General features: G+C 44.0%; 1 protein-coding gene across 1 annotated transcript in view; it reads left to right on the top strand.

Annotated features, from left to right (window-relative positions):
- plagl2 (pleiomorphic adenoma gene-like 2) overlaps positions 1-19954 on the top strand; it is a 28419-nt gene that overhangs the window by 4269 nt on the left and 4196 nt on the right. The window contains exons 2-3 of the mRNA XM_076045834.1: positions 18452-18576; positions 18911-19502. Of these exons, the coding sequence (XP_075901949.1) occupies positions 19189-19502 (314 nt within the window). The 5' untranslated portion in view covers positions 18452-18576; positions 18911-19188. The remainder of the gene's footprint in view (positions 1-18451; positions 18577-18910; positions 19503-19954) is intronic.

Raw genomic sequence — 19954 nt, 5'->3', positions numbered from 1 at the left:
CTGGGTGGTTCTAAGAGCTAAACACCCTTGTGGTTCTAGGTGGTTCTGGATGGTTCTAAGTGGTTCTGGGTGATTCTAAGAGCTAAACACCCTGGTAGTTCTAAGTGGTTATGGATGGTTCTAGATGGTTCTAAGGGATTCTGGGTGGTTCTAAGAGCTAAACACCCAGGGGGTTCTAGGTGGTTCTGGATAGTTCTAGGTGGTTCTAGATGGTTCTAAGTGGTTCTGGGTGGTTCTAAGAGCTAAACACCCTGGTGGGGCTTCATAGACACTGACTTGGTTGCAACTTTGCTTTGCTTCATTTTCCATTGACATTACAGCAAGATGTTTCCTCCATAATATCCCAGGATAGATTGTTTCCTCCTATGAGGAGGCTCACCAGAACACTCCATCCATCTGCTGCTGCTCCACTACCCCCCCGCTCCCCTGCTGTGTCTCCACCAGTCAAACAGTTTGATCAGCCCTGGGTTCGATGATTGAACTGTTTCTGTCTCTGCTGATGGGTGTTGACTGACTGCTGATCAGCTTGGGCTATTTACTTTCCCACCTGTTTATCCCACTGACCAAACAGCAAAAACAGAGTTGCGAGCTGTTGACATCAGTGCCACGGATGGAATGAATGTAACGGTAGTGGCGCTCACTGCTCAACACTGGCGTCAGTATCATCAGTGAGAGAAGCACCAGTGTGGTGGCCTCTGGTGTGGATGAGAAGCAGTGACGCTGTCTCCACTTGAAAGAGGGGAAGATCTTTGAACATTGCAGCTGCTTAGTGGAGCAAAAGAAAAAATGTGGTGCAGAAATTCCAGCTATGATTTCACTTGATTTATATTCAATGTTGAAAATCATTCATTATTTTCTTTGTTGAAAGCATCAAGTCAAGTTGCACAGCAAGGTGTTCATGACAACAGTAGTCACAGTAGTGCCAGTCCAATACAGTGCAGTTATATTTAAAATTTTTTTTTTATTATTTTGTTGTGAACAGGCTGCTGAAGGTGAAGGGAACACGTTGCATTTAAGAGCAGATAGATTAGTCAGGTTCGTTATTCCCTCCTATTTGGGCTTTTTCTTCTTTCATGAATAAATACACAAAAAAGTTTTATACATTAGAAAAGAATAGAATAGAATAGTTACAACGAAAGTGAGGTATATATATGTACAGGTACTACCCAGAAAATTAGAATATCCTGAAAAGGTTGTTGTATTTCTGGTGAAAAGGTGAATGTGACATATTATATAAAGGAATAATACGCAAATCAATATATTTCAAGTTTTTATTTCTTTGGATTTTGCTGATCAGGTCTTGCAGCTTAAAAAAAACCCTCACATTTTATAATAATTTTCTGAGTTTGTGGCTTTGTGGTTTTAATAAGTTGAAAATCTTAATCAGCAAAGTTACAACAAGGAACTGCTTGAGGTGTCAATTTGTGTGGAATGGCTCAATAAAATGTGTTGCTTTCATCTTTTATGTTAAATTGCCAAAATAAAACAACTTTTACTGGATATTCAAATTTTTTGGGTAGTACCCTGTACATGTATATGTGTGTGTGTGTGTGTGTGTGTGTGTGTGTGTGTGTAATTAGAGTTATTGGACACTTGGAAAATTTATCACCATATTCCTGAATCCATTATATTTTATGAGCAGGCTTTGCTTTGGGACACTTTGCTTATCACTGAAGTCCTTTGTTGTGTGGCGCTGTGCCGAGTGTGTTTCTCTGTTCACTTTCTTCCAGCAGCAGCACGGTGGTGACGATGATGATGGTGATGTTTATGCTGATGCTGTGTTGAGTGTTCAGAGCGATATTGACGAGAGAGCAGCACGTGGTGTCATTAGCTGCCTGCCTGCCTGCCTGCCCTGCTGGCAGCGGTGCTGCTGCTCTCCACGGCTGTGCAGAAATAGTAGGAGGATGTTAGAATGCACCAACCACACACTGCCACTTTTCCCTGTGGCTCTGTTTCTAGGAAGAGCGGAGCAGCTGTGGCTTTTCAAGACCTCCATCCATCCATCAAGCAGCACCCATGGTTTACAACACACACACACACACACACACACACACACACACACACACACACACACACACACACACACACACACACACACACACACACACTTTTTCCCCACTCTCTCTCTCTCCTCTCCTTCTCTCCTCCCTCTTTCTGTCCATATTCATAGATCTCAGTTTCTCTCCATCCCACCTCTTCTCCTCTCTTTTCCTGATCCCTCCTGCGACACGACGACCTCCTTCATCCTTTGCCCCAACACTTAGTTTACAGCCCCCAGGCCGCTTCACTTCCGCCCGGCTGTCTTCGACACATTTATTAATAGGCTTTTCTCTCACTGCAGTAAACACCGTGGTTTTTTTTTTTGGGTGGTGGTGGTGGGGTGGGACAGGGGACAGGGGTCGTCTCTCTGACACTAACAGACTCGGTGCAGTACGTAACCTGAAGCGCTGGTTAGCTCATAGCTTAGCTTGAAGATCATCTGTGGCCACTGGTCACTTCCTCTGCCTGCAGTGACCTGAAGCAGAGTGAACAGTGCTTACTGTTGAATACGTCTCGCGAGGTCTGAAATCTCATCACTACACCTGCTTCACAATGAGAGACACTGGGTTGAGGACCTCATGATCTTCATTTCATATTATTTTATTTTTTCAAATTTGGCATCTACGATTTTTTTTTTTAATGTTGTAATGTTGGAAGAATATCTGACTCACTTATATTTCTGAATATCTGTGGTGAAGCTTGACGACACTATGATCTAAATCTGGATGTCACAGTCTTACGTCCTTGTAGCCTTTTGCTGGATTTTGATTAGAAGATGTGAGAAAATGTTGGAGGCCCCTCCCTGGACGTGATTGATGTGAGGCTAGAATGACGCGGCTGTTTACGCTGCCGCCTCTTAACAAACATTGATTGGACAGAGCCATAAAGTTTTGATCCATGTCATTGATCTTATCGCTAGATGACAAATCAACAGAAGATGAGTGCAGGTGTATACACCAACCGACAGTCAGCCTGCTTTTTATTTCTGAGAGCAGTTTTTTGATCGGTATCTATTTGAAACGAATGAACTCTTTGCCAATATTTGATCTCAAAGGTTATAATTATTATAGTAAGACTGTTGATAAGACTTTGGTCTACTGAGAGGAAAGTAATTAGGAATTCAAATGCCTCTTTGGAAATGACATCTTAGTTGAAATAGTTTACATCTCAAACTAAATCAGCAGCGTAATGGAGTTTGGGTTTTTTTGGCTTTATATTACAGTTTTCTATACTATTCTGTAACTTTGCATCTGTAAAAGCGCCGGAGTGAATTTGGAAATTTAGGTTGAATTGCTGTTATGAAGTGACTGTGGGGATTGTTGTGCAGGGTGGGGCGGCTGAGGCCTTATTAAAAGTGGCTTTGGAGGAAGAGTAGGGCGGCGGGCAGGCGGGCGATGTGTCATCAGACTGGCGCTACCACTCACTCCACTCACTCCACACTCTCCCACCCGCCTTTCCTTTTCCTTTCCTTCCAGTTTATATGAGGAGCAGCTCGCTCGCCTGTCACTGTCACTGCAGCCTTGCTCAGGAGCACTGGTGACTCAGGAGATGCTCTGACTCCCCAGACGCAGCTCCGGTTACATCCTGTCTGCTGACTCATTAATGGGCATTTTCAGACGGACATTCTTGCTCCATGTTGCAGATATTAAAAGACATTGCTGCGTGTTTAGTCACATGTTGAGTGTCAACTACAAGAGGATTTTTTTTTTTTGGATGGAAAATGATTGCCTGCGTGGTTCATGGAAATACTTTACTAACATATGATTATGACAATACTAATGGATTTTGGCCTCAGTTACTAATTTTAATAATTTAATGACCCTTTTGCTATGTGTGTAAATAAGTGTCTCAATATGTCATGTAGCTTAGTTACTGTACTATTGATATTACATGATATATTTTTTATGAAATACAAATATTCAAATATGAATATTACATTTGAATATTTGAACGGATACGCATGCCTTACTTACTTCGAGGCTAAAATGACAATATTATCATCATAATTAGTATTTAAATGCGTTACAGATGAGTATCAATGCTGGCTTATATATGGATTCTACAAATTAAATAGGATATCTGAAACATGAAAATGGAGAATACCCACTTGAAGTGCCTTTGAATTTGAAAAGACAATTTTTCATAAGAGGCAAAACACCACGGAGCGCAGTTTTAACATTTTTATGGATAACTGCAATACTTTCTCAAAAATAAGCAAATGATAACTGGATATGCAGTAATATGACAAACACGGCAAACAAGTCCATATAGTGATATATATATCACTCTATCATAGAGTATATGTATATATATATATATATATATATATATATATCACGATATGGACTCTCAGTGAGAGACAAAGAGCTCAGTAACATAGCGGCATACAAAGACCTGTCCACACTCACAGCTATGCTGAAGCTATAATTGTAGTAATGGTGGATACACTGCATCGCACTGACCCGAGATCAGTCATCCAGATCTTCTGCTGCACATCCGGCAGCAACAGCTGTTGTTCACCTCTTCAAGAGCAGTTTGTCATTTTGATGGCAGCAGTCTGTGCTCCACTGCTACTGTGTCTCTCAGTGATCTGCACAGTGAACTACATGACAAACTTCAGGCTGCTCAGCTCTGACCTGGAGTTGCAGACGGAAGTCGCTTTTACAAAGTCCCAGTCTGATAAAATGTCAGAGACAAACAACACACAGTAAACCTTTAAAAACCTTTAGATTTGATACTATTGCTCTACAGCATTGCACTTTGTAATTGTAATAACAGCATCAGCACAAACAGAATTGCTTCTGTGCTTCAGAAGCCTATGCAATTGGCCAGTTCACAGCTGTTGTTGTTGTTGACAACGGCAGTAATTAGGTAAATAAAGAGTGCAGTCATTACTCCATACAAGATGGGATCACTCTCGATGTAGGTGGAGTTGGTGGCACAGTGCTGAACACTTGTCTTTGGCTGCGTTCAGACTGCAGGTCAATCTGATTCCTTCTGTAATCCGATGTTTCGGGCTGACTGTCCACACTGTTGTCAGCGAGTGTCCAGATGGGCTGTGGTTCTGTTCAGACTGGGCCACAGTGTCGACCCAGGTGACAGCTTGCTGCAGCATTGTGCTGAACACTGAGTGGCAGCTTGGTCCCACTTGTGTTGTCATCTTTTCTGCCCTCGGTTGTTCATCATCATGACACTCTGCTGCTGCCTCACCCTGCTGCTGCCTCACCCTGCTGCTGCCTCCACCTGGATGCCTCACTCTGCTGCTCACCTCCATCTGCTGCTCACCTCCATCTGCTGCTGCCTCACTCTGCTGCTGCCTCCACCTGGAATCCTCACTCTGCTACTGCCTCCACCTGGATGCCTCACTCTGCTGCTGCCTCCATCTGCTGCTCACCTCCACCTGCTGCTGCCTCCACCTGGATGCCTCACTCTGCTGCTGCCTCCACCTGGATGCCTCCCTCTACTGCTGTGTCTTCATCAGTCTCCTCCCACACACCCAGTGCACCGGCTCTGCTCTTCTTCCTCAGGAGACCTGATGATGTCCTCCAGTGTACAGGATGGCCTCATTCTCTTCTTCTACCTCTGACTTTTCCCCACTTCTTTTCTCCTTTGCCCAATTCTGCTTTCCATTCCTCCGTGACCGCTCACCAAAGTAATAACCCTCACGCTCTCAACTGCATTCCATCAACTTGATAAACACGCAGTGGCGAGCACGCTGAGGCACTGCCGAGGGACTTCCTCCTTTCTCCTCCTCTTCCCTTGCATCTCTCCATCTATTCTCTTCCCTTCCCTCTCTTTTTGTCTTCCCCGAACAACAAGTTGGAAAAATGAAAGTGGGGTGACAACTGCGAGTCCCCCTTCTGTGTCCCCTCCAGGGCCAGTGTGAAGTTTTCAGTTTGATTGAAGGCCTCTTTTCTGTGGTGGGCAGTGTGAAAGCTGTCCTAATTGAATGATAAAGTGCCCTGAGATGGAGTCCAGTGAATAGGCAACAATGGCCAGCCTGTGTGTGGTAGAGGGATTTTGGTTCACATCCAGCCTCTGCCTCTCTGCTCCGAGAGGGGGCCTATTATAACACTCTCTGCTGGACCTGGTCATGTGACTCCCTCCCCCCTCCCTTTCCCCCTCAGCCACAGTGTGGCCCGGCCGGCCCAATCACATCGTCAGCCTCCCGTTCACTCTACTGGTTCAGCTGGATGGTCTCATTCGGCGTGCATGTGACTTCCAGTAGCAACTCTGCATATAAAGTGCATGTGCCTGGTTGGAGATGAGGACGTGCGTGTTGTGTTCTAGGTTGAGTCTCAGCGTCGGCAGGACGTGGCTCAGCCAAGGGTTTGAGGGACTTTTCCCAACAGTCCGAGAACATAGTTGGAATAGTCAGTCAGTATAGATTGACCACATGCATTAGTGTGTGTGGAGCTCTTTGTTGCCATGGTTGCTATTTATCTACTCTATCCCGACTGAACCCAGTGGTGGTTGATTCAGGCTTCAGGCTTCCCTGTGGTACTAATGTGATAATCATTGACTAGTCTGTTGCTGAATTCCCAATCTTCTCAAATATGAAGCCAATAAATTTGAAGTGTTTGGCGGTGTCCTCCAAGCCTGACAGTCACTTCTGAACGTCACGCGTGGCAGCACGGCCAGCGAGAACCTTCTGGATGCCCTGAGTGATGGCGTCTGGGCCAAGTCTGACTGTGTTTTCTTGGGATGTTTGTTGGAGTGACGTTGGATGGACCACGTGGTGTGATGTGGTGCCTGGTGTGCTGACACAGCTCCCCTTGTGGACGGGAAGAAGATCTGCTCTCCGTGTCAGCAGCGACCGATGACTCAGAGTCGCTGCATGAGGTTCTGTTGTATCGTTGCAAGAAGCAGTCGTAGTTTCCTTTCACTCACTTTTTTTTATTCAAGCAGAAAAATAATAAAACGGAAGACGTAACTCGTAGCAGTCGTATCGCTCTCAGGTCGTAACCTCGCACCTTCTTCTCTCTACCTCAATCTAATACTCTTTTCCTCATAGCGTCTCTACCACAGGTTCATTGTGTCTTCTCAACATAAAGGTACTACCCAGAAATATTTGAGTATCCAGTAAAAGTTGTTTTATTTTGGCAATTTAACATAAAAGATGAAAGCAACACATTCTATTGAGCCGTTCCATGCAAATTGACATCTCAAGCAGTTCCTTCTTGTAACTTTGCTGATTAAGATTTTCAGCTTATTAAAACCACAAAGCCACAAACTCAGAAAATTTGAATAAAATTTGAGTTGTTTTTTTAAGCTGCAAGACCTGATCAGCAAAATCCAAAGAAATGAAAACTTGAAATATATTGATTTGCATATTATTCCTTTACACTACACCTACAGTCTCGTGTCAGTTATGAAAGAAACTGCTGATAATGGTGGAGGATTTAGAGTGTTGTGTTGGAGGACCTCTGTTTGACATGGCAGTCATTCAGCGCAGTGTGTTGTGTGTCTGGCCGATGACAGGGATGAAGCTGTGCTGCACTATAGCACTGCACTTTATTATTATTATTATTATTATTATTATTATTCCTACTGCTTGGGTGTCTTTACAATACGTGTCTTGAACTTTTAAAAACGTTTTGCACACACTGATCTCATTGCATTATTCACATCCTAAATTGTCCCTGCCAGCCACCGTACTTGACTGGTGAGTTTGGAAAGTGTTCAAGTGAGTTTATTTATAAACATATAGCTGTTATTTTTCTGGAGATGTTGGTGTTGATGCAGAACATTCAACTAGAACCAAGCATGGATTGTAGGTGGGGAAGTGTGAAGATCGCCCTTCAGAATAAATCCTAGAGAAAACAAAGTCTTGACTTACTGCTCCAGTAATGACTGAGGTTCTCCTGACACTAGTCGGGAGGAGAGCTCACTCAGAACAAGTCCCTCCACCTCTTCTCTGTGACCTAACACTGCTTTGTGTTTGGCTTCAGCTCCAAGGCTCCTTGGTGTGAACCTCCACTGCTCTCTGCTGCAGTGACCTGCAGCTGCTTTACCGGCGTCATCGATTGTTTTTCCTCACTTTTCTGTCTTTACTCTTTTATTCCTGTCAACAACTGCCCCCCCCCCCCCCCATACCCTCCTCCCCCCACCACCACCAGCATCTCAGCCCTGCTGTGTGTCTCTGAGTCTGCCTTCCATTTTGCTGGTGTCGTATGGCTGTCATGTGCTCAAGGTGCAGGGCAGCAGCCTCCAATTCTCAGAAGCTGATCAAGTTTCAAAAAATGCCAGGAATGCAAGCTGCCCATTAACCATTTTTCAAGGCCCTGTTTATGCAAGAATGTTATTTTTTTTAAAAAAAGACTACCACCTACACACACACACACCGACCACACACATGTATGTATGTACGTATATATATATATGTATATATATGTATATATAATATCTTTTTTTTAAATTTAATTCTTTATTTGAGCATAAAAAAATATTAAAAAACAAAAACAAACAAACAAAAAATAATATATATATGTATATTTATATATGTGTGTGTATATATATATATATATATGTATATATATATACATATATATATATATATATATATATATATGTATATATATACATACATATATGTGTGTGTGTTTGTATTAATATTTTATATAAACATATTTACAGACACTACCAGTCAAAAGTTAGGACACATACCTCTGGTTGAATGGTTTTTCTGTCATTTTCATGACTATTGACATGGCAGATTGTCACTCCAGGCATCAAAACTATGAATGAACACATCTGGAATATGTATGAAACAAAAAAAATATGAAATAACTCAAACAATGTCTATATTTTTGATGATCTAGAACAGCCCGCCTTCATATAAAATATATATATATATAACGACACATATTTAGCGATTGATTTGTTTTTTCTTTTGCCACATTAATCCTCATATCTTGCTCATATATTTCATGTCTTCAGTTTGCATCTACAGTGGGGAAAGCAGTGAAGATAGAGAAGAAACAGGTGTGTCACACTTTTGACTGCGAGTGTGTGCATGTGTGCGTGTATATGTATAAATACACATACATACAATAGACATGTATATATATATATATATATATACTCACACATACACACACCTCTTACCAATACACATCCCTCAAACACAGAGTGTTGGATGCGATGCTGTGGGCCACGCACAGCAAAGCAGCAACACGGCAGCAGAGGAACATTAAGCGTCAAATGAGAGGGAAGGAAAAACGAGTGGAAACGGCTCTGGGATCTGTTGGAACCTTTAGATTTTGGTAAACAAAGGCCTTTGTAACAATGCCTGTTGTTTTAAGCTGAGCTGACGCTGCCAAACTTGGAGATTGTTTGTTGCTGACCCCATGTGAATCAGAGAGAGAGAGCCAGTGGCAGCGCTGGGAACAAAGGTGTCCCAGTGGTCGGTGCACGCAGCGGCCGCGGCCGCGAGCTGGATGCGTTTCAATATAACTCTGCCATTCTGTGTGTGTGTGTGTGTGTGTGTGTGTGTGTGTGTGTGTGTGTGTGTGTGTGTGTGTGTGTGTGTGTGTGTGTGTGTGCATTATGTATCACTCTTTCACGCAGCCATTGAAATTTTTAAACTATCTCTGAATAGCTGGGATGTGACAAAGTGCTATACAGTGTGTTTTGTACATGCGCACGCACACACACACACACACACACACACACACACACACACACACACACACACACACACACACACACACATACACACACAGTAATCTAACCAAAGGGAAGTGGCCTGGTGTCAACTACACCTGAGAAACACTCACATGACACAACATGAGAACGCGACAAAGGAGCAGAACACTGGCGTGGGCAAACTACGGCCTGGGGGCCATATGCGGCCCGTTAAGCCTTTTTAGTCTGGCCGGCCCGTCGAACCTGAAGCAGCGGTATTAACAGTCAGTCTGTCAGTCATCAAACAGCTGTATTTCCTCCTTCACTAAAATGACTATTATAAATGAGAATTATTAGAACTACTGTGTGTGTAGTTTGGGGGAAAGTTTCCCTGAAGGGAACTTCTGACACTCACTGAGGAGAAGTTCTCGGTCTTCTTCAGGTCGGAGTGAGAAACAGCTGGTAAGGCCGGTCCACCTTCTAGCCCTCAGAGAGGTCACATGACCTGGAAGTGAACGTGACCGAGTGACCGGAGTCAAGAGAAAGGTGAAAGGTCAGACTCAAAAGTGCCTTTTTTTCCTTGGACATTGCCGGCGACAACAAACAACGCAGGTAATTTAGGGGAATTTGAAAGTTTCCGCCCAGTGGAAAACGCTTGCAGATGGAAAAGGGGGAATTCATTGGAGGAGGAAAATACAAAGGTAAAAGTCCTGCTCTCTCTGATGCCGTAGCAGTTTCCTCCCCCCACGACGTGTGTGCTGCATGCTAAGCTAAGCTATAAGCTAAGTGGGAAGTGACTCCATTAACTCCGCACTGCGTCTGCAGAACTCTGGCTATTTTCTTGCTGCCCGTAAAAATGAACCACAAAGTGGAAAAACGCAACATTCCAGGATGTTTGGGCGGCCGTGTGAAGTCGCCGGACCGCCACACAAAATTCTAGCATTTCTGTCTTTGGGTGGCAAATTTACAGGCATTGTTAGTGGAAACAAGTGAGGACATGGAGGAGCCTTTCTCAAAGTATAGATTTTTATTATTATTATTATTTTATTTTATTTTTTTTAAAGATTATCTTTGCAACTTCTCACGTGACCAAAATGTTTCTCATCTTCGTCTTCAGAGCTGCATTTGTCATCAGCGGCACTAACGGACCAAGAGAAATAATAACAAGTCGCTCAATTGCCAGTAATTGCTGAAACCCTCTGGTATTTAGTTCACTGTCGGGAGACTTCCGTTAAAAATGGCGGCTGGCAGATAACATAATGATATAATAATGTATTTATTGGCAATATGTTCAGGTTTTACCAATATAAAAATAATACATTTCACACACTTGTCAGCCTAATGGGGGAAACAAAGACTCGCTTTTCTATTTTTATTTAATCTTCATTTCATGCAAACCCTTTTAAATAACTCTCATCTAATGTGTGTGTGTGTGGCGGGGGGGTGCTGGGAGCCAATGGCATTTGGCTTGCAGCCTAGTGGCAGTGCTGGCAGTGCTGGCAGTGCTGGCAGTGAGCCCAGCAGCTCCCAGGCTGCTGCTGCTGCTGCTGCTGCTGTGGATCCCATGTCAACGCAGTCAGGACTCCTTGTTACCAGGGCTTCCCCCATGATAACCACACACCCCTCCCCCACTCTCACTCCTGCACAAACTCACCCTCTCTCTCTCTCTCGCTCTCTCTCTCTCTCTCTCTCTCTCTCTCTCTCTCTCTCTCTCACTCTCTCTTCACACACACACACACGCACACACGCACACACACAGAGTCACCATGATGCTCACATGGTTTGTGGCCCTCAGTTCTCCATGTACCACTGAACTGAACTGTGTTGTGTATTGTGTGTATTGCAGATGCACTGTCAGTGGTGAAGAATGAGGTATTCCTACATGCATGTGTGATGCACATTATTGCGTTGCTGTAGATTGTTTTGGAGCTGCAGACCTGCGAGCAGTGACTCTGTCAGTTTTGAGGAGCCATGCATCAGGAAGCCGACGCATGAGGAATGTTTTTTTTAATATATATATGAAAAACACACTCTGGCTCTTTGTGATGTGAACGCGTGATAACGGTGCTAACACAGACAGCAGCACTTTGAAGTAATTCACACTTTGAACAAAGCTTCCGACTTAAAAAAATATACCTTCAATAAATAAATAGACTGAGTTTTGCTGATGGTTTCACTGTATGCAGTACACGCAGTATTCATGGCATATGACAGACACCTAGTATACAACAACGTAGTATATCATGCATTGTTTTTGCATTGCCCTGTGTGTGTTTTCCAGTTGTGTTTTCTCCATGTGATGGCAGCAGGATGGCTGAGAGAGTGAAACAGGGAAGTGGAAATGAGGTCAAGGCAAAATGAAGGTTGTTCTGCTCAACAAGAGTCGTTGTCGTTGCTAATGCTAATGCTAACGCATCTTTTGAGAAGTTCCTGATGACATTTGCCAACTGTTTGCTCTTGTGAGTTCTTCCTCTGAGTCGTCTCTGAGAGGAACAACTGAAGGTCTTTTGGTGCATTTCAAGCTGCTTCACCAGAACCGTTTGTATCGTCTGTGGAAAAACACAATTTTCAGAATCACTGAAGTATTTATTTCAATTAATAATTGATGGTTTCATTAGCTTGTTAGCTCATCTTAGCATTCACTCGTATTGCTGCTTTGTGCACGAAGAGGTTTGGGGTTCAGGTTAGATGATGAATCTTTAATTCGCCCCAAAAATGTGGAAGTCTTTGGTGACGACACTCTTCATCATTAGGTTCTAGATGTGAGTCAGTGAGTCAGTGAGTCAGTAAGATCATTATCAAAGATTTTTTGAGATGATCTCTTGAGTGTTGCACACTTGTCTGGGCCTTGCACCTCTTTAACATGTTTTATTTGAGATTGCCTGTTTCTGTCTATTCACTCTGATTTACTATTATTTCTCAGGGATGAGTAAATTCCAGTAAGAGCAGTAAAGTCGACTCCAGCGCCCCCACCAGGCCGTTCCAGTCTGAAAACTTCAAACTGGAATCTTTACCCCCCAACTCCCTCTTCTTGCTGCCAGCCAGGCAGCAGCAGCAGCAGCAGCTCTGGTGAAGGTGTTTCTGGGTGACAGTTGGATGAGCCCTGCCCTCTTCCCGCCTAGCCTGACCACAGCACCGTCTATCTTTAGCCCGGGACACCGGGCCACGAGTGTCGATGCGATGGCCACATCCCTGCCCTGCATCCGCGGCTGCGACCAACTGTCACTGACTGACTGACTGACTGACTGACTGGCTGGCTGGCTGGCTGGCTGGCTGGCTGACTGACTGGCTGGCTGACTAACTGACTGACTGACTGACTGGCTGACTGGCTGGCTGGCTGGCTGCCTGGTTGACTGCCTGGCTGAGGTTTGGCACAGCAGAGCCACTGAGCTCTGGTTGAGGGCCAGCGTCTTCCTTTCGCTTTCTACTTATCCTTCTCCTCCACCTCCACCTCCACCTCCACCTCCACCTCCTCCCTGGTCTCCCCATGTGTGAAGCTTTGCCCTCAGGTCAGAAAACATTTACGCAGTGGAGAGGAAGTAAGACTTGAGAGGGCAAGCCTGGGATTCCAGAGTAAAACAGAGAGAGAAAACATTGGAAGAAGTAGCTTAATGCTAATGAAACTTGCTACACTGCTGCAGCACTAAAAACAGTTCAAAACTAAACCATACCGTAGTTACAGTGGTTACAAAAAACACTAAAAAATCAATCCATGTACAACCAACAACCAAAGCAGATGTGGAGCAGACAGTGACGTTGTGCACGATGTGCAGAGGCAGCAATAAGCAAGGTTTTCTAAAGCATGAGACCATTCTCTGCCCGTGGCTCCAGAATGCTCTCTGCCACTCTGCATTCTTAAAAAAAAAAAAGGTGATTTTGATGACACATTTTGTTCACACAGATGTGTGAACTGACGTGTCTAACAATAGCAGGGTTCAGTTCATATGCTCTATCTAGCACCCACATGTCCGGGCCTTCAGCGGCGTCGTACTTGGCCTGCCTGAATCAATACACCCCATAATACCGTCAATACTGTCCAAAAATGAAATATAAATGTCCATTTGGAGACATCAGTAATTGTCAATAAAGTTTTAACAAGTCCAGCTAAAGCGCTGCGATGTGAGGTGAAACAACTTTGTCCGTTCAACTTGTCGCCACTTTATATACGACACCAACGAGACAATCGCCAAACAAACTGTGTTGTTTTTTGTTTGAGAGTATTTAACAGCGACACTGCACGACGTTGACATTACAAACTGCTGATGATCCGGTAGTTTACCCTCAACTCCTCCTGCCGGCAGAGCTCGGGGGTTAGTTAAGTCTGCCTGGCTCTCACCAGCGATTATCCAATCACAGTCCAGCTCGCTAGCCTCGGCAGCGCAGACTCAAGATGTGATTGGCTCAGATCACAGCTGACGGCGGTGCGTTCACTGGCAGCGGGCAGGTTGATTCTGGAGGCCTCAGGCACATTTCATAGATCCTGACGACACAAACCAGCTGGAATATGATTGGACGAAAAACTCTACTGTAGTATACAACAATGGTGGGTATCATGATGTGGACTTTATTACTGTATTAATTAGAAAAAGAAGCAACGGCGTCTAATGCCGCCTCACTCTGTCAACAACTTCTTCAAGGCGTTGTTTGCAGCGAGTGGCGTCTTCGGACAGTTTGTGTAGTTGCAGTAGCAGTGTGAGTTTTGTAAACGATGTACTGCATATTGATGTGTGGCTATTCTCCTCATTGTCAAAAGAGTCTCTTCATATAGGATGCAGTTATTTCTGCTCACACTATATTTAGCCTCAGGCTGCTGAAGAGCTCCTGAGTCCATGTTTGTTCTCTGCTGACATCATCCTCATGTTGGACAGCAGCGGCATCACTGCTGCCCTCACTGCTGCCCTCACTGAGGCCGCTGCTGTTTGTACTGTCATTTATTACTAGTGGCTCTATCTGTCTATCTATCTATCTGTTTATCTATCTGTCTATCTATCTATCTGTTTATCTATCTGTCTATCTATCTATCTATCTATCTATCTATCTGTCTATCAATCTGTCTATCTATCAGTCTATCTATCTATCTATCTATCTATCTATCTATCTATCTGGCTATCTGTCTATCAATCAATCAATCAATCTATCTATCTATCTATCTATCTATCTATCTATCTATCTATCTATCAATCTATCTATCTGTCTATCAATCTGTCTATCTATCAGTCTATCTATCTATCTATCTATCTATCTATCTGGCTATCTGTCTATCAATCAATCAATCTATCTATCTATCTATCTATCTATCTATCTATCTATCCTGATCTAGCAGCTTCTGCACTGCTTCGCACCTTGTTTTCCCTGCTCGGCCGTGGCGCTGCCCCCTTCTGGTCTATTTGGGAATGCGGTGGAAGCGGAAACCTTTTGTCGCATGTTGTTGCTGCGGCTGCGGCAGCGGCTGCTGCTGCTGCTGCTGCTGCTGCGTGTGGAAGCAGGCAGCGGAGGGGTTAATACTAGTCACTCAGCATGTGGGAGCCATGGTTGGCAGGCAGGCAGGCGGTACACAGGCTGACCTCTGACCCCGCAGGAAAGGAATGTGGAAGCTCTTTCATCCAAGACAGAAACTAAAGACACCCAGGCAGCCCGTTGGAAAGTGGCAATTCACTTCTGCCGCTGCTTTTGGAGTCGTTTACACGCAGGAGTGAGCAGAGCTGCAGCGGCGTCACAGCAACATCTGCTCTTTCTCAATGGAAGCCTGGATGCAGGCGGCACGGCGGCTCATTGCACATTCAAAGATTTTATTTGTCCCACGTCTGCTCACATGGCAGTGAAGCGTTGTTGTGGCAGGACCTGACGTTACTGTGCATGAAAGTGTAAAAAAAAAAGAAAAAAAAGAGTTGAAAAAAGTGGCAAGTTGAATATAAGTTTTATAAAATACAAAGTTATGAAAAAGATTTCTCTTTAAAGATGGCACGCAGATGCAGAGTATGACACTATAGCATTTAGTATATAGTAATACTATCAACAGTAATAGGAATAATAGTAACATAAAAGGTTAACAGTAGTAGTAGTAACAATGATAATGGTGCAGCAGTCACAGTGCAATAGTGCACTGTAATATACTAAACAAAATAAGCAATTCAATATAATTAGTTACACTTGTTGTGAGGGAGGAACTCACACTGACATGTGATTACATTAGATTACTTTAGATTACATTAGATTGGATCACAATCTTCTTAATTGTCATAGCACATCACAAGTAGCAACAAAATGCAGTTAGCATCCAACCAGAAGTGTACAGGTGTATAGTATATACACATTATATATGTACTGTATCTTATATATAATGTGTACATGTATATATATATATATATATATATATATATGTATATATGTATATATATATATATATATATAATAAAAATATATATTTAGATTAGATTTACATATAGATTAATGTTTAGTTGCCGCTGCTGTTTGCGCTGCTCTGAAGGAATATGACCTCTGACCTCTGACCTACTGCCTGATTTGTATTTTTTTAAAAAACAAAAAACTTTGATGATTCCTTTGGCTTCTGTACATAAAGCACAGCACTGTCGCTGTGCAACACGTCGTCAGTAACAAGGTGTGTGTGTGTGTGGAGGGGGGGTGCTGTTTGTTGCATGTGCTGCTGCTGCTGCTGCTGCTGCTGCTGCAGTGAAGGGGGCAACGCGGCAGCATGGATGGTCCAGGTCAGGAATGTGCGACGTGGGTAGCACGGCAACAATGGAGCCCAGCTTCCTGATGCTGCTGCTCAATGGCATGTGTGTCACCCGCTGCACCCACCCTGCTGGGTGAGGACCACCACATATCGCCAGAGCTGTCACGTCTGCTTAGAGCAGCACTGTACACACACACACGCGCACACACACACACACACACACACAGACGGGAGGAAAGGAAAAAGGCCTCATGCGTGCGCACCAGTGTGTGGATCCTCGTCAATGTTCCTCCTGGTGGTCACTCAGTAGAACCCGAGGTGTCTTCAACCTGCAGCAGGCCTGCAGTGACACTGCAGCAGTTCATGGATGCAACTTTGTATTTGACAGCAGGGCTGCTAACACCAGGTCTCATTCATTCATTCATTCATTCATTATATTTAAAAAAAAAAAAAAAAAAAGTGAATATTAGACGAGGTGATCTTTATTATTATTTATTTTAGTGACATTTAGTGAGAAAAATGTGAGACCCGCTTAATAATTTGCACTTTGAAGCTTTCAGGGGGTCTCATGGGTTAAGGGGGGTTCCGACCCCCCCCCTTAACCCCCCCTGCATTTCACACACTGGTGCACACACTGGCATGGCTAGCAGTGGCTAGCAGTGGCTAGCAGTGGTGGTGCAACATATATGTTTATGTATATCTATATCTACTGTATATACATATATATATGCATATATATATGTGTGTATATATATGTATATATATATATATATATGTATATATATATATATATATGTATATATATATATACATATATACATATATACATATATCCATGTGTTTTTTTACGACCTTGTGGAAGAGAAATGTTTGTGTAGTTTGTGTAGTTTGTGCAGAACATCCTTTTTTTTATTTTAGCATCAAGGAAATTTGTTCTGGCGGTGCACAAACGTGCGCTACGTTCTCTGTATGACTGACGGCTCCACGACTCCACCGCTGACACAACCTTAGGACTCACTGTGTGTCACCCAGCTGGGGTCACAGAGGTCACAGAGGTCAGGACAAACACTTCTCTTGTGTTGCTCATTGTAATTTGGTATTTGGCTCTATGAGGCAGGTGTCGTGTGCGTCCCGAGTCAAAGGGTTTTGTAGAGCAGTGGACCAGTGGAGCAGTGGAGCAGTGGAGTGGACACAGAGCTCAGCTACTGCCTGAGAACATCAACGTCTTTATTAGAGAAGATGTCAGTTCCAAGGTTGGAGGTTTGGACCACAAGCAAGCCTGAACCGGCCGTTTATTCACAGGGTGGAATTTCTTTAGACGTCCACTATTTATTATCTCTGTCTTACTGTTTACTTTGAGATAGGATATAATTACACTTTAACCGCTAAAGTACCGTTTACTGTACAATCCAACACTGTATATTGTACAGTTGCTACAGTGTGTACAGTTTTGTGTAATATTTCAACTGGAGATTTTGAAGAAGAAACAGCGACATCAAGTGGTCACATCTTAGACTGCGTCGCTCCTTCACTCAGCCACCCCCTCCTGTGCTTGCCAGTGAACTACCTCGTCCACCTTCTTCTTCTTCTTCATGGGTGGTTTATTGGAGGACGCCAGTGTTCACCCTAAATACCAAACACGCTGCCAAGCAGCTGGGATGTCCACACCGGGCTTCCTTAGAAATATGCTGGTGCAAGACGGCAGCTAGCCTTGATCAAGGTATATTCTTTTATCTATACATATATAAACATATATACTTTGATTTTGACCCTCCCCCCACCCACAAGAACATGTTGGACACCAATTGACAAGGAATGTATGATTGAATGAGATAAATATGAAAAAAATAAAAATAAATTAATTAATTAAAAAAAGAGAAGGAAAGGCAAAAAAATAAAATCTAAATAGAGTAAGCAAACATTTGCCTGAGCTGTGCACTCAAACAGATGTGGTTAACATGGAATTCAATAATAAACACAGAATGGAGTTTTCTGTTCCTGTTGTATTTTCCTTCTACTTCTTATTTATGTTAAAATCCAAAACCTTCAACTCACCACCATGTTGGTCTCTTCTGCTGTGTGTTTTTGCAGAACGGCCAAAATGCGAAGCAGTATTTGCTCCTCACCGCCAGCCATAGCTGTTGGGACCGGGTGAGAGGGCCTGCTGGAGAGGAGGGAGAGAGCGAGAAGAAGGAGAAGAGCAGCGACACAGAAAGGTGAGCAAACTGGAAGTGGTGGAAAATTGTGTTTTTACAGTGCGTATTTGTCTGTTTTGTCTTAATATTCGTCTTCATATCTTGTTTTCTCTTTTCTCACTCTACAAATATTTGATTTTATTTCTTAATTTTCCTTCTTTTGCACGACGTCGTCGCTGTAGATATGCAAATTTCCCCAGTGTGGGATTCATCCAGGCGTTTCTTCTGTTCTTTCAGTATTCTAATCTATTTAGTGAATGTGCATTTACTTTCAAAGCATGTGTGACACACACGCAACACGGACCTTGTGGGAAACAAAGCATTCACTTGCCTTCTTCTCTGCGTCTCTCCACAGAGACTGGAATCATTTCTTCTCTCTGCTTGATCACTCAGCTTTTTCCTCTCAACACGCCCCCTCAACTGCCCCTCATTGGTGTCCACACTCTCACACACACGCACACTCTCACACACACACACACACACACACACACACACACACACACGAACACACACACACACACACACACACACACACTCAAAAACTTGACACAAAACTTCCGGTGTTGTTGAGCCTGCAAGGCAGGGGGCGCTCCAGGTCCGTCTCGATGGCCGCAGCGGCTGCGTGAGGCTGCCATGGCAGCTGGTGGCGCTGATGCCTCACACCGTATCACTGCACTGACGGAGGACGAGGGACGAGCGGCCGCTGCCACCAGGGGGGCGTTAGGTGGTGCTGGCCCACTGCCACGGGCCGAGAGAGAGCGCAGGAAGGAGAGAGAGGAGCGGCAGGAGCAGCAGGAGGTCAAGGAGTGCCTGGTGTGCGGGGCGCTGTGCGGCTCGCAGGAGAAGCTGCGGCTGCACGCGCTCAGTCACGCCGTCGGCGAGAAGCCCTTCCACTGCTCACAGCCGCACTGCTGCAAGGCCTTCAGCTCCAAGTACAAGCTGTTCAGGTGAGGCCGCGCTTGCACATTTGTTGCTTTCATCTTTTGTGTTAAACCGCCAAAATAAAACAACTTTTACTTGATATTCTAATTTCTCGGTTAGTACCTGTATATAAATGTATATGACGTCATATCAGCGACCTCTTATGCAGTCCATCCTAAATGAACAGACCTCATGTCATCCTCACTATGACACCACGGCTGGAGAACCCATAGAGAATCACACTAAGACATCACATCACCTTCATATCAGGAAAACTCGTGGAGCAAAACGCAGTTTCCAGAACATTTAAATCATAATCCAGACTCAGTGACTGAGCCCACTGATGCTGTCAACACACTGACACTGAGGGATTTTCAGAGATTCCTCAACAAAGTTTCAATCAGTCCGCCAACACTGAACTCTGTGAGCTTCAACTCTGCTCCAAGAAACTGAGCGTTGTCACCGTTTAGTATCAGAG

Source organism: Nelusetta ayraudi, unplaced genomic scaffold (genome assembly GCF_046127955.1).
Source record: "Nelusetta ayraudi isolate G7.1 ecotype Tasmania unplaced genomic scaffold, CSIRO-AGI_Nayr_v1 ptg000088l, whole genome shotgun sequence".
NCBI classification, from domain to species: Eukaryota; Metazoa; Chordata; class Actinopteri; order Tetraodontiformes; family Monacanthidae; genus Nelusetta; species Nelusetta ayraudi.
Note: the sequence above shows the minus strand (reverse complement) of the source record. Positions and strands in the feature narration are given on the sequence as shown.